The sequence below is a fragment of the Chelonia mydas genome, chromosome 10, assembly GCF_015237465.2.
Source record: "Chelonia mydas isolate rCheMyd1 chromosome 10, rCheMyd1.pri.v2, whole genome shotgun sequence".
Taxonomy (NCBI): Eukaryota; Metazoa; Chordata; order Testudines; family Cheloniidae; genus Chelonia; species Chelonia mydas.
Window position 1 is genome coordinate 37,664,723 of NC_051250.2, and position 15,091 is coordinate 37,679,813.

General features: G+C 44.2%; 1 protein-coding gene across 3 annotated transcripts in view; it reads left to right on the forward strand.

Moving 5' to 3' along the window:
• Window positions 1-3,703: 3,703 nt before the first annotated feature.
• Window positions 3,704-15,091, forward strand: part of CRAMP1 (cramped chromatin regulator homolog 1) — a 109,037-nt gene continuing 97,649 nt past the window's right edge. Inside the window, exons 1-3 of one of the 3 annotated variants that reach the window (XM_043524735.1) lie at window positions 3,704-4,138; window positions 6,178-6,249; window positions 6,706-7,055. In XM_043524735.1, the coding sequence (XP_043380670.1) occupies window positions 6,200-6,249; window positions 6,706-7,055 (400 nt within the window). In that variant the 5' untranslated portion in view covers window positions 3,704-4,138; window positions 6,178-6,199. Of the gene's footprint in view, window positions 4,139-6,177; window positions 6,250-6,705; window positions 7,056-15,091 lie in introns of those variants that run through there. The other 2 variants (XM_027834814.3, XM_037910191.2) reach the window with 2 other exon arrangements.

Below are 15,091 nucleotides of genomic sequence, written 5' to 3' on the forward strand. Positions count from 1 at the left end.
TCTGTGCATGTAGTTTTTCTGCTTCTGTGAGCGTGCAAGGGAAAAATGCACTGGATTTCCACACAGATCCATTTTGTTGCAACAATACACCACCTAGGCCATAGCTGTTTGCATCCACACAGACCATTGTCGGTTTGTTCACATCATAGTACTTGAGAACTGGTGCTGTTGAAATAATTTCTTTTACCCTTTTGAAGGCAATTTCTTGATGTGGCCACCATAGCCAAGATGTCCTGGTACATTCATTGGTGCATTCATTCTCAAATTGCTTTTACTTTCTCAGGGCTAGGACTGATTCCATCTTTGTTAATTGTCTGTCCCAAAAACATGATCTGGTGTTGGTGGAAAATGGACTATTCCTTATTTAGCTTCAGTCCAGACTGACTGATTAAGCTGATTAAACTGAGGGTTTTGTCAAGTTCTTACCTCAATGACCCATATATCAAAATATCACCCACAAAAACTACAACTCCATTTGTGTTTATTAACAGTTCTGCCATCTTTCTTTGAAAAATTTCAGATGCACTGGTAATCCCAAAAATAATCTTTGAAAGCAAAATCTCCCAGAGGGTTTGATAAATGTAGGTTGATTAGCATTCTCTTAAACTAAAGGAATTTGCCAGACTCCACTAAAGGAATCCATCTTGGAAAATACAGTAGCACCTTTCATTTTGGGGAAGAAGTCATCCAGTGTTGGGAAGATATATTTTTCTGACAACTGCTACATTACGTCTTTTAAGATCCACACAGATTTATATTTTTCCATGTTTTTGTAATCAGTATAACTGGGGCTCACCATGCTGTTGGCTCAGAGATTTTCTCAATTGTGCCAATCCATTCCATTCTCTTTAACTCAGTTTCCACTTTATGAAGCAATTGGATAGGAATCCAGTGAGGTGTATGTACACTATATGATTCAGGATTATCTCTTAAAGTCATTTGTACTGTATCTCCTTTCAAAAGTCCAATATCACCAAATACTCAGTCAAATTCTTACACCCTTCTCACTAGGCCCATTAAGACTGCCACATTGTGTCTGAGAAGGTTGTTGGTCTTTGATCACATGCATGCTGAATGCAAAGCTTTTATCTTTGAAAGTTGTTCCTGTGGTGAATTGGTGCATGCTGCTCAGAATACTTTCACGGCTAGTCAGGACTGTGTAAGTGATTTCAGCTCTGGAAGGGATTGAAGGTGGTTATATGTCCCTTGTGACATGTCTGTCACGTCTGCTCCTAGTAACTGTTAAAGTCAATAGTTTTTCCATAAATGTTTAGTTTCACTCTCCATTCAGGCTCTGTGTCATCACATGATCAATCCCAAAACAACAGCTCTTAACTGTCAGTTCCCTGACTGTCTTAGTGCAGCAAAGAGCTCCAAAATGTCCATATTATATGCACTTATTACATCTTTTAACTTTGGCTGGACATACCTCTCTCTGGCTATGAATATTTTCACATCTTGTATATTTAGTCTGAAAGGTTTTGTAGTTTGCCTAGGACTTTTCCAGGGTTTTATAATTATTTTCAGCAATCATACTGTGTCTCTCTACAGTTTCTTAGCTATTTTCTAGTTTTTCAAGTTGCTCCTGCCTTTTGTTTTGCAGCTGCATTTGCTCAGTCTGCTTTGTGATCTAGATAGCTGTGTGTAGAGTTAAATCTATCTTTAACTGTAGCTAAGTGAGAGCTTTTATTGGTAAGGCCAATGACCTATCTCTGATAGTTTCATGTTTTACAGTCCCAAAATTGCAGTTTTCCAGAAAGGCATGCACAGCTCTTATAAGAGATTCAACAGATTCCCCTGGTTCTTGAATTCTCTGCTGACAACACATGCTTTCATAAACCACATTTCTCTGGGGTACAAAGTATGCATAAGACATAGCCAGAACTCTTTAATGGTCATCTTTGTGACTATCATCAGCAAATCACAGGATTTTAAGGTATACTCTGCCTCCTTCCCCACAGCATAATTTAAAGACAATATCTGGATGGCTCCAATTTCCTGGTGGAATTTACTAGCAATGTGAAATCTTGCAAAGCTCTGCTTCTACTCTCTCCATTTTGAAGGTCTGCCAAAGCTGAAGTTTTCTGGGGCAACGAGCATAGGCGCCAACTCCATGGGTGCTCCAGCCCTGGAGCACCCACGGGGAAAAATTAGTGTGTGCTCTGCACCCCCTGCCCCACCTCCTCCTCCTCCTCCCCTGAGCGCACTGCGTCCCCGCTCCTCCATCTACCTCCCAGCGCTTACCACCCAGCTGCCGCCAAGTAACAGTTTGGCAGCGTTAGCATGCTCCAGGAGGGTGTGGGAGGAACGTGGTGTGCTCAGGGGAGGAGGTGGGGAAGAGGTGGGGCCGGGGCAGGGATTTGGGGAAGGGGTTGGAACGGGGGCGGGGCTGGGGGTAGGGGGGGTCGCACACCCACAGGAAAGAGGGGAAGTCAGCGCCTCTGGCATTGAGGAATGGCAGGTTGATGGGATTGATCCTGCAGCATTTGTTGCTTTTTTCTTCTTCACTGTTTTCTTTCCATTTTTGTTATCCTCTGGCACTAGTTAGGTTACCTTTACTTCTGACACATCACATACCCCTTGTACATGGTAGGTTGCAGATTACCTAGCAGCGGATCAGGCTTCTGTACCAGATTTGGACTGGCTACAGAGCTCCCTTCATGCAGTGACACAAGAGATGCAGTTTCTTTGACTATGACCACCTCAGTCAGTACCCTTAAGCACAGTATAGCCAAGTGGCAGAAAACCCTAACACAGTGGTTCTCAACCAGGAGTACCCCCGGGGGGTACACAGAGGTCTTCCAGGGGGTACCTCAACTTATCTAGATATTTGCCTAGTTTTACAACAGGCTACATAAAAAGCACTAGCGAAGTCAGTAAACTAAAATTTCATACAGACCATGACTTGATTATACTGCTCTATAGACTATACACTGAAATGTAAGTACAATATTTGTATTCCAATTGATTTATTTTATAAGTATATGGTAAAAATGAGAAAGTAAGCAGTTTTTCAGTAATAATAAAACTAATAATTTAGCAGTTTTATGGCTGATTTTGTAAGCAAGTACTTTTTAAGTGAGGTGAAAGTTGGGAGCATGCAAGACAAATCCGCCTCCTGAAAAGGGTACAGCCTCTGGGAAGGTTAAAAGACACTGCCCTAACACAGCTACACCACCCGAGGGGATGGGGATAATATTTACTACAGCTCCCTGCTCTGCGGGCTGCTATGTCTCTTCTTCAGTTCTGGAAGACAACAGTTCTTCCCCGGATATGTTACCATTCCCACATGACAAGACCTCAGAACCCGCCCATACCTAAGACGCTCTCCCCACAGTGCGGGCAATGGCCAGACCAGAGCGCGGCACTGCATGCTGGGAAACGCGAATTTCACAAGCCACACCCCTTTCCGGAGGCTTCTGAAGGGAATTCCATATTCAGGCCCCGCCCTCAAGTATCGCCATTGGCCCTCACTCGGCCAATCAACGCCTCTTGATTTTGTCCCGCTCCACCCCTGCCTAGCCTGGCCAGATCCCGCCTGTCCCCTTGCCTTCGGGTTGCGTCACCGTCCGCGCGCCGCTCTCTGGTTGGCCAGCGGTGTGGCCGGGACCCCGCCTCTCGCCTTTCGCCCGTTCGCCATCGGCCAATGGGGTGGTTTGTTTGGGGTCTGGAGGGAGGAGCTGGGGGTATCGACGCGCTCTCAGCTGGGCCCGCGCCTGCCCGCCGCGCTTCCCCCGCTGCCGCCGGCCTCAGGGCGACTAGGAAGCGGAACCGCGTCCCGCTGCCAGGACTCCTCTACGCGGCCCGCTGCAGGATCGAGCTCCAGAGCTGAGGGGTGGGGGCTGCTGCTCCGGTCGGGGGGGCCTGAGGGCCCGCGGAGAACAGCCAGCTGCGCCGGCCGGGGGCAGAGGCCGTGGTTGGGGGAGCCGGCTTCGCCTCTCCGGCCGAGCACGGGCTGCTGCAGAAACTACTGGGGGGTGGGGGGACAGCTGGAACCGAAGGATATTGGCGTGCTGAGGCAGCTGTACGAGCTGGCGGATTTGGGGTGCAGCTGGGGGGGGTCCTGGGGCTGCCAGAGCCAGAAGATCGACCGGAAAACCTGGGGCGCAAAGGCTGCAGCGGGGTATTGATGCATCAGGTAAAGCTTCATTAGGAGATGGGGCCTCTAGTGTGATCTGGGGCAGGGGGGATCTCTGCATCAGGAAAAAGAGGAGCGATTTCAGGAACCAAAAGTTGGCATCTATATTTTGTGTGTGTGGAATGGTATTTTGCCCCGTGGGACCTGAAGACTGCCGCTGTCTTCCCTCTCATGTGTCTTTGGTTCTAAAGGAGGACTGAAGAACCACAGATCAACTCCTTATTAAAACACAGTTTTGTAGTCTTAATACATTTTTGGAAAGAAGAGAAGTGCCCATAGAGGGGAGTGTGGGTTTTACTAGAGGAAGGGGTAGTAGAGCATGAAGATACGGAAAAGCAAAGGCTACACAGGTGTCAAGATCTTTCCGTTTTAGAGGAAAGGGGAAAACGAGTGAAATGTGGAGAAGAAAGTTACGCGACAACAGCTGGGTGTGTGGGTTGGGAGGAGAGTTGCACTGTGATAAGCATGAGAGATTTTAGCCAGGACAGTTTATAAAAGAAACTGTTGGTTACACTGAGACTTGCTTTTCCTGATACTTCAGTAGCCATTACACTGACTTTCATTATGCAGATTTTGTTCTGGTGGGGAGGGTACATTTTCTTCCCTGTTGCCCTGGTCGTTGGAGGATGTATTCGTTTAATTTATGACCATGAAACAAACGGTGGGCTTGTAACTACCCTCTTTTAATAAAAGGGATTGAAACCCCCCTTAAATATCATACACCCCTAGTCTTATTAGTAGGTAGAGTGGTTTTGTTTTTGTTTTTTAAAGAGCGAACTGTAAATTGCCTTGTTGTCTGTAGTTGAGGTGGTTTGTCAGGTGAATCGCTTACCACGTTTTAATATGTATTCAGGGTTTAAGTGCCTTGATGTGTAGTTCAGCCCAGTTGTGTACGCTGTTGACAGAGACCATTTTCCAGAATAATTCTACACTTGTAAATATAATGGCTTAATTTAAAGCATAGAGAGAAAAATATGTACTTTTAACGTCACCCTTTTTTAACAAAATCACTACTGTAAAAGGTTGTGCAGTCAACAGACTCCCTTTACAAATGCATTATGTTCGTGTCTGCTTTTTCTGTATTTACTTCAGTGTGTATTAAATGTTTTAGTTTTGTTACTTGGAATTTTATTTTTTTGTTGGTAGTTAGTTTTTCTTAATTTAAGTTGGACTATGGATTTTGGTTTTGTGATAAGGCAATTGCATTGCTGTTGCCAGATCGTTCTGTTTTATTTTAGTATGGCGTCTTTATTGAAAGGTGTAGTCTTGTTGTTTTTAGATATAGTGTCTGTAATATATTTCCTTTCTGTAAAAATTAAATCTGCTAAAAGTCTCACTGTCTAAAATTTTCGTGTGTAGTGTGATATTATCCACTGAATTTAAAATTGAGCAGATTTATGAACCAAAGCAAAGCGAGTGGTCAGGTTATCGGCTACAGTGGGTCCAAAGTGGGTCCAATTTTGGAATTAACGATGATGTATAATGCATTTCAGTGGCAGCAGAGCCCAGTTAAGTGGACTTGTAACAAATCCATGTGCTTAAACTTTTTACTTGGCAAAGTGATTGCAGAATCTCTGAGCTGAACGGTTTCCTTTAGGGTTGAAAAAAACAACAGCAAATGTTTGGATCTGAGCGTTTTGTGGTTTTTTTTTTAATTGGGATGGGGGGGCTTACAATAAGTATAAAAATGCTGGAAGTTGATGACGTAGCAAGCAAAGTTTTTGGATTTGGAAAGCCAAATCCTCTCCCGGTGTGCCGTTTTTAAAATGCAAACGTTGACAGGCAATCAGCCCCCAAAGCGATGCTCCTTTGCAAAGACACCAGAGCTTTTGGGCTCATTGTGTACTTGACGGTCTGCCACCTTCCTGGGGAAAAAGTTCCAGCTTAGGGTAAAGCAGAAAGGTGCCTAGTAATTTGGAGGCGGGGGCGGGGGGAGTTGGAAATCTTTGTAGCCTTGGCCAGTCCCAGCCTCAGAGAGAGACAGAGACAGAGAGGAGTAGCTGCTGCTGCATCTAGGAATATGAATTTCCCCCCCTCAGCAGGTCGGATCACCTCGGCTCCATGGTGAGGAGAAAGAAGAGCCCCCCTGGGCCAGAGGAACAGCACAATGGGTAGGAGGGGATGGTGGCGAGTCACTTTTAGGGGCCCCTGTCCCTGCTCTGCGCTCCCCCTGTTTCGCTGTGGGTTTTTTGGTGGCTGTTTTTTCTCTCTGTGTGTGTGCCTATCGAGCGCTTCCAAACGCCTGAGTTTGGCGTGTCAATTTCCTTGCCAAAGGCGCTCCTAATCCCTCCAGGAAGGTGCCAGGGGTCTGTTGGGGAGCCTGGCTCCCTTTTGGGGTGGTTTGGGGGGTTTCCTATGGGGCTTTTCCCCTCCCACCCTTCGGCACAGGTTGTTGGGTCGGGACAGCAAACGAAAGGGGATTTAGTAACAAACAACGGCGGCCATGTTGAGAGGAATTTCTGCAGCTAAACTTCTCCCCTCTCAGCTCAGGGATTTTCCTCCCTCTCTAGTGGGGGTCTGTGGCTTGACTTTTTGCCCCCCTCTTTTCTTTCTCTCCTCCCCAACAGGATGACAGTGAAGCTGGGAGACAGCAGCGGTGAGGAAGGGGTGAAAAAGCTAGGCAAGCGAGCAGGAGGAGATGAGGAGTCCCTGGAAGAAGGGGCAGGAAGAGGAGGAGAGGCAGCTCCAGGCAGGAGCAGCACAAAGAAAGAAGAGAAGATTATTAACAACAACACTAATAACCCCTCATCCAGCCCCAATTTACCCCAAGCTCCATCTTCCCTCCAGACCTCCCACAGCCAGGACCAGCATCATTTTCTCAGGTCCAGTGTCAGACCTCAGAGCAAGAGGTTAAGGAAGGATTCTCAGGCATCCTGCTCAGTTGGCAATAGCAGCAGCACTACTGCAAAAGGAAAAGGTACTGTATTCTGTCACCCCTAAAACACACCTAAGGGGTGGAGGTGGGGGTGGGGGTCAAGTGCATTTTCAGAGGCTGACAGTTTTGTCCTGCAGATGCTATCTTTTGTGATGTTTTTTGTTTTGTTTCTTGTAGTAGCTGAATTCCTCTTTGTGTCTCAAGGCTTCAGCTTGAATGCTGCCCACTGTCATGTTTAAGTTGCAAAAATGGGCACTTTGGATGTGTGCATGGATATTTCCCTGCTCTCCATTTAATATCAATGAGGGTATTTAACACCTGCATTTATTCTGTTTTAATCCTCACTAAATTCCTTTATTTTGGCTCGTAAATTAGAATGTGGCAAAATGGGTTCATTTAGGTGATTACACACACAATTACTAGCATTGAGCTATAACAGAATATTTATTGGGTGTGCAGGATAATATCTGAAAGAGAGGTTGCAGTCTGTCCCCCACACGATAATTTGTGGGACTGTTGCAACAAAGAGCTCTGGCTTTGGAATCATGTCTGAAATGTACATACTGTAAACATGTCTAACCATGTTGCCTTAGGTTCTGTGCAGCATCCTCTGCTAGTGTGTTACTAGTTCAGAATAGTCCAGGGCACATATATGTTAAGCCCTTAGATTAGTTATTTTACTTTAGTTCCATGGATGACTTCATCAGAGCTGTTGCTTCCCTACATAGAGGGAACAGGGGAAAGGGTATTGGAGAGACTTGGTTCTATTATGTACAAACTGTGTTTTCTGGTTGACACCTGGCTCTGTAGTTGAGTGATACTTGGATATAATTTTAGTTACTTTTGGGCACCAATACTTAAGTGTATTTTCATTATTTTGAGGATAAGTAATGTTTGTTGTTCTTAGCCTTTTTATCTGAGTAAGCAATTTTTACCTCCATCTGTCCTTAAAAATAACTTGGTACTTCTTAAATATGTTATAGAGGTCACCTTATCTCTTCTTTCCAAATTACTGAATCTTCACATAGTATACTGAAGGTAAAAATGCTGAGAGTCAATATTAGCTTTGCATTAAAAATAAATAAAATATAACTTTAAGTATGTTGTGTGGCAAATATTTTTGTAAAGTTTACGAAAGTACTTTTTATAGGTTAGTAAATTCTACTTAATCTTTTAAAGCCTCAGCAGAACTTCAATGTGGGGTGCCTAGTACTGAGAAGTCTAGATAATTCTCTCCCCAATGCACTTAAACAAACAAAATAAACAGAAGAATACTTGCGATGCAGCTAATTATTTTAAGGATTGTGAGTGGTATTAATGTATTATATCTCTGGGATGTATATGTTCCATAATCAGCATGGTAAATGCGTATGTATTTGAGTATATTATAAATTAAATGCATACACACATTTTCAGAACAGTGGAATGGCTTGAAATAGCCTTGCTTACACTAAATCAGCAGACTCCATTTATTTTAAGATTCACATACTAAAATTAACAAAAGAAAGTTATGCACAGTACAATATAATGACTAGAATCTTTTCAGTAGTTAGAGAAACAAGTCACTGTACCTGACTCTGTTTTGTCCATGTTTTGGGGAATTTTATTCAATCATTGAGGACCGTCAATAACACATTTCAAATTGAGAGCAGCTAGAAACTCCACTTGGCTAGTTTTGCTGTGAAGGCATTGGAGGTGGTTCCTCTGATATGGCTGACGTTGTATCTGTCAGAATCATAGAGAATAGAGCTGTGGAGTGTGGGATGCTTCCGAATTTGAATTCTTTATGTCCAAAGATGTAGGCTCTGAAACATTTTACTGGTTCATCTAAATTCTCTCTGTGATAACGACGTGTCTTGTGATCAAAATGTAAAGAGGTTTACTTTCCAAGTGAAGTACCACACAGTGTGAGCTTCCTGCAGGAAACAAATTGAAGGGAGGAGGCTTTTAAAGAAAACGGAGCTAAAAATTGCTGCTCTCATTTCCCATCCCATACCCAAACCCTTCCTCCCCACCCCCATAAAAAATTATGCATCTGAGCTGGTTATGGTCAGTGCTTTGTGCTTTGCTGCAGTACTCATGTAGGATTCCTCAAACCTTTGGATCTGCTATGAGAGCTCAAGCCTTTCCATTGGCATGTTGCTGCCAGATGACTGCTGCAAGGGCCATGTTAACACTGGCCATTCTGCAGCTACATTTGGACCATATCAGAAATCCACCTTATGTTATGATCTTCAAATAATACACTCTAGGGATGTAAATAACATTTAAAAACAGTAACTGTTCTATCGGTTCTAGATTACAGTTCTATCAGTTACACAGTTAAACGTTTACCTGGGGAACTATGGTGGGGGGGGGGGGTGCTGCAGCATTCCTACATTTTACATGGGGCTCCCTGCTGCCGGTCCCCTGACAACCGGGATGGATGCCAGGTGGCAGCAGGGCAGCAGTTGGGACTTTGGGTGCAGGGCTGGCAACCGTGATGGACCCTGGCAGTCTGGAGGGACTCCAGGCACACGGGGCAGTAGCTGGGACTCCTGCTGCACGGCTGCTGGGACCCTGGGTGGAGTTTAACCATTAAGAGAAACCAATAAGCATCAAGCTTATTGGTTAACCGGCTAAACTCTTACATCCCTAATACACTCATGATTACCTTTCCAAATATTCTTAAAGAATTCTTTCAGAATCTTTAGAACGCTCACTTGAGAATATGTGGAGAGGGTGTCAGGAGGGAAATTAGCAAAGGTACAGTCATTAAACATGGCATTTAATTTCTTTTAAACAGGGCTTTGGAGCTGTGCTCCGGCTCTGCTCCAGCTCCAGGCAAAAACCTGCAGCTCCACTGCTCTGGAGCTGCTCCGCAGGCTCTGCTCCAAAGCCCTGCTTTTAAATAGTAGCTTGTCACAGTGCATTGGTTGGGCCTCATCATTTATTTGTTATGATTTACTTGTAAGAGATGTGCTTTTGTCTTTTGGTTTAAAAAAAAAATCAGTTTTATTTGTGCTGTTTGGGCATATCATTTTAAGAAACCAATTATATAAATAATAAACTTATATTTAGGATATAATTAAAAGTGATGGGGAAAAATAGTTTGACTATAGTTTGAAGAGGAATCAGTGGAGTTTAAGGAACTTTTTATCCATCCTCTTTCTCCAGTTCTGTTCAGCAGAAGGAAATCTCTTGGGAACTTTGACTTTAAAATAAGTAGGAATGTATTTCCAGTTGGATTCTTGGGTTGCAGCTCTTGCTCCATTAGCGCACTGAGTTGTTGCATTTTGCAGTTTAGGGAAAGAGGTGACATAACCAGCATCTTGAAGTGAAGCATCAATTCTGTTTTTTTCTTCCTGCCCACTTTTTCACTTGCTGAGTGATTTATCTAGTGCATTGTGTGTAACAGATAAGTAACTCTTTTGTGAGCATCTTGGCAAAAATGAATACTAAGAGTGTTGTAGTCTTTGCTAAATATTGCAGCTATATTTTGAGGCAAAGTTAAGTGGTCTTCATTCCTGCACTTAACCCATTTCTCTGTTCAGAGAATGAATGAATGAATGTAAGGAGATCTCTGATGGATCACCCAAGATAGAAGCTTCTTCCAGAAGTTTGGAAGCATTTTACAGCACTACTGTTCCAGATTTAGTCCCAATGGACTAAATGGTGTTCTTTGCTTCCTCAATAGTAGTTCCTGTGAGTCAGAAAGTTGTTCAGCTGGAGGAGTGGATTGAATTAAAATGCTCCATCTTGTTAAATATTCTTTTGTAGCTGTTCCTGTAAAATTCACTAGAAAGAGGAACCCTAAATTGATTCTCGGGCCTCCATGAGTTGCATGTGCTATAGGACATGTATTAGGGCACTGTTTAACTGCAAATTACACTCATGCAAACAGGAAACCTTTTTGAGATATTTGATTTTTTTTATTATTTTATCCTTGAGCTTTGAAAATTGGTTTTATCTCTGGATAATGAATAACTGTTTAAAACCTCCTTTCTCCTGTCTAATTCAGTCTATCCCTTCATTCAATCAGTCCATTTCCTTCCTCCCTGTTGACTTGCTCTCATTCATTGTGTTCCATGTTTATTACTGCACCCTCCTCCTTGTTCTGAAAATGGGAATAGGAGAGCTCTGCAGAACCTCTCTCATTACCCCCCAAACAGTAGCACCAAAGTGCAGCTCCCTTGCCTACAAGGCGCTGAGTTGCGCTTGGTGCATGCCAGTAAGGGGTGTGGCTGCACAGCCATGTGGTTTAGGGGGAACACTGATGGGAACTGTACCTTTCCACTTAAGGATATAACTTTTGTATGTTAAATACTATAAGGTTCAGATTTTGTCATGATTATTTTTAGTAAAAGTCAGGGATAGGTTGTGGGCAATAAACAAAACTTCATGGGAGTCATGGCCTGTCCGTGACTTTATTAAATATAACAGGGAGAAAGAGTTGGAAGGAGTAAGGGATGAAAGCTGAAACACTGCAGCCTTAGGGAGGTGGAGGCACAGCCTTGGCTATAGCCCTGGCCAAAGCTGCAGGGGTTTGGGGGGAGGGGGCGCACAGGTCCCTGCCCAGGGAGAGGAAAGTGGTCGCACAGCCCGAGCCAAAGCTGTGGTGGTGGGGGATGCACAGCCCCAGCTCCTGCCACAGCTGGGTGGGGGGTGCACTGCCTCACCTCCATCCCCACCACTCACTGCTGAAGCTGAAGCTACAGAGGTCTGGTAAAATCACAGACCCCATGACTAAATCATATCCTTAATTATAACAAGTTAATAAGGAATGCTGTCTAATGATACTTTTTAAAATAAACTATGCCCCAGGTGGGTTGACACACAATATGTCCATAAATCCCAACTTTGTGTATGTACAACTTAGCTAGATTCTGTGTTAAATTTTGTCATAAAAAAACCTCTTCCCGGCTAAGCCATTGTATGCTAATGATTTTTTTTGTCTGATTGCATTTCCCCCCAGCCATATTATAAAATCCTGTAAGGGATGTGTGTAAGTGAAAGAGATTATAGTTGAAGTGCTCACATAAACTTAACAGTATCTCTGTCATATCTTAAACTTGCTAAGTAATTTTCCAAGGTGAAAATACAAATGAGCACTCAGTTGCATGCTTAGTGCTGGTGTCTAAAATGCACACCTCTTCTTAGCCCTTTCTTTTAATGTGAGAGCAAGTGAATGCTGATTTACTATGGGTGGGAGCCTCATGCCACATTTATTTAAAATGATGTACAGTGTATGCAGATGTACCATGCCCATACTAGCCATGTATATCTCTGCACTTGTTAAAGTATGTACTGTGTAGAGCAGTGGTTTTCAAACTTTTTCTGGCGACCCAGTTGAAGAAAATTATTGATGCCTGCGACCCAACATTGCTGGGGATGAGGGGTTTGGGGTATGGGAGGGGCTCAGGGCTGGGGATGAGGGTTGGGGTGAGGACTCTGGGGTATGGCCGTGAATGAGGGGTTCAGGGTGTGGGAGAAGGCTCTGGGCTGGGGCAGAGGTTTTGGGTGTGGGAGGGAGTTATGTCTCTGGGCTGAGGGTGCAGCTCTGGGGTGGGGCTGGGGATGAGGGATTTGGGGTCCAGGAAGGGGCTCTGGGATTGGGGGGGACTCAGGGCTGGGGCAGGGGTTTGGGAACCGGGGTTACCTCAGGCGGCTCCGGTCAGCAGCGCAGCGGGGGTGCTAAGGCAGGCTTCTTGCCTGTCCTCACACCATGCTGTGCCCCGGAAGCGGCTGGCAGCAGGTCCGGCTCCTTGGCAGAGGCGCGCAAGCAGTTCCTTGCGGCTCTCGCCTGCAGGCACAACCCTCCACCCCCAACTCCCGTTGACTGGGAACCAGCCAATGGGAGTGTGGAGCTGGTGCTCGGGCTGGGGGCAGCTCATGGAGCCCTGTGGGCCCCTCGCCTAGTAGCCAGACATGCTGCTGGCCGCTTCTGGGGTGCAGTGCAGTGTCAGAACAGGTAGGGACTAGCCTGCTTTAGACGGGCAGCACTGCTGACCGGACTTAACGGTCCAGAGCTGCCTTGACCCAGTAATGGGTCGCAACCTACAGTTTGAACACCACTGGTGTAGAGAATGCTTCTAACGATGTTTTTTGTGTATAGTTCCCTGACAGCAATTAGAATGGGACATACTGAAACAAGTTTAGCTGCACTTCAGCTGTTTGATTTGTGCATGTAGTGTAGGGGAGATGGAAGAAGCTTGCCATTAGGCTTCATCTTTATTGTCCTTTTAATTGCCTTGTTTGAAGCATCAGGTGTCAGTAATAAAACAGCGGTGTGAACATATCCAGGGGGCTAGTGCTGTCCTAGACTTGTACTTGTGAGAGGCCTATGCCATTTGCTGTAGAAGGCAAACAGGCTGTGAATTAGTTTTCCCATTACAGGGCAAATACTCAAAATGAAGCATCAGCCATGCCTGCTTTTTATCCTATTCCTAGCTGGAGCTGCTTTTCCCTCTCTGAGCAGAAAGCAAGTCAGATCTAGACTTCAGCTTTGGAGGGTTGCCCCACAGGTCAAGATGCTTTGCTGAATTCCTGAAGTACATGCTTTTTGTGGGGTTGATAGATTCATTTTTTCACTGCAGTGTTTGTTGTGTTATATCTGGCCAATGAAAGGAAGTTGACTACCGTTTAACAATGGGACTTATTTGTTTGGAGAGCAGTGAGGAAAAGGTTTCAACACCTGTCTTGCATTTGGTTGCTTTTTCAACAAGAAAGCTATCGCTATGAAAGTAGCAGGATGCTTTTGTAATCTTTCTGAAACGTAAACCTTTACACCTTACACAAGTGCACCTGGGCAATAGGGATAAGTATTTTGCTATGTAACTGTGCTGGACTATTAAATTAATTCAAGGGCTTACATAAAATTCCTGAGCCAAGAAGGAATTTTCTACCATAGTCTTTCTAATACAATCCTTCAGCTAAGAAGTACTTCTGAAGAAGTTATGTGCAGTCTTAATGTTACTGATTGCTATAACGAAAGGCCAAAACATCTAAAACGATTATTTTTGAACAATCTTTCCACATGTCTTAAAAGATGGTATTCAATAGATATCCTTTTAGGAAATGGAGACAAAAGCATATTTAACTCTTAATTTTGCCCTTGTTCTATGCGAGTAACAGTAAAAACCACATTCTTTTCCAACAGATATACCTGGTAGATGTTCAGCAGGCAGCTGACAAGTGACCCTTGAAGATGGCATTTTGCATACTGTACTCATTTTAATATTGGCCTGTAGAATGTGGATAAGGGGAGCTTAATCTAACGTATGTTCAGTTAGGCTGGTACAGGGGTCTCTAGTGGAGAGTGACCCTTTGTATGCAGGACCCATCAGGTGAAGCTGTGAATTTTCTGACTTTTAAAAGGTGCCAGTGGGGGTGTGGGAGACCAAACATTAAGCTGCTGTTTGGAGCCTGGATGGAAGAACTCTTCGTGACTAGCCTTTATGAGACACCAGTGTTGTCTCTGACTCATCTATTGTATCTGATATATGCAATATTCCATTGTTTCTAACGTGCACATTAGGTTTTTGCATTTCAATCCTTAGATTTTTTTTTTTAGTGCAATTTTTTTAGCAAATTTTCTGTCTTCATGCTTCTAAGTAGAATATCTGGGTTCTCGCAATCAGAACATGAAAATCATGAGGATGAAACTCAAGCCACACGAGAGAGAAAATGGCTCAGTTTTGTGAAGTCCAGACGAAATACTAAAAATTGAGTCCAGTTCAGCCTAATGTGATTTCCAACCTCTTAATTTACGTGTACTTGTTTACCAGGCTAAGTACTAGGTTTTACCAACTGTCCAGAATTTATAGAGGTTTAAACTTGCACAATTGATTGAGAGGCAGACCCAAAGACCCAGCACAGAGGGACATGGTGAAGCTAGGCAGTGAGGCCCAAAGCACCAGTCACAGAAGTCTTGTGTACCAGTACTACCAGGCTTATAAATGTGTAGGGACCACTGCACTAACAAAACGAGTAAATGGAGCCAAAACACCAGTGTTGCAGGGTTCATACGCATAGTTTTATTTGGACTCATACCTCACAGGTCATTGCAAATATCAGCATGTACAGAAACTTCTGCCTTT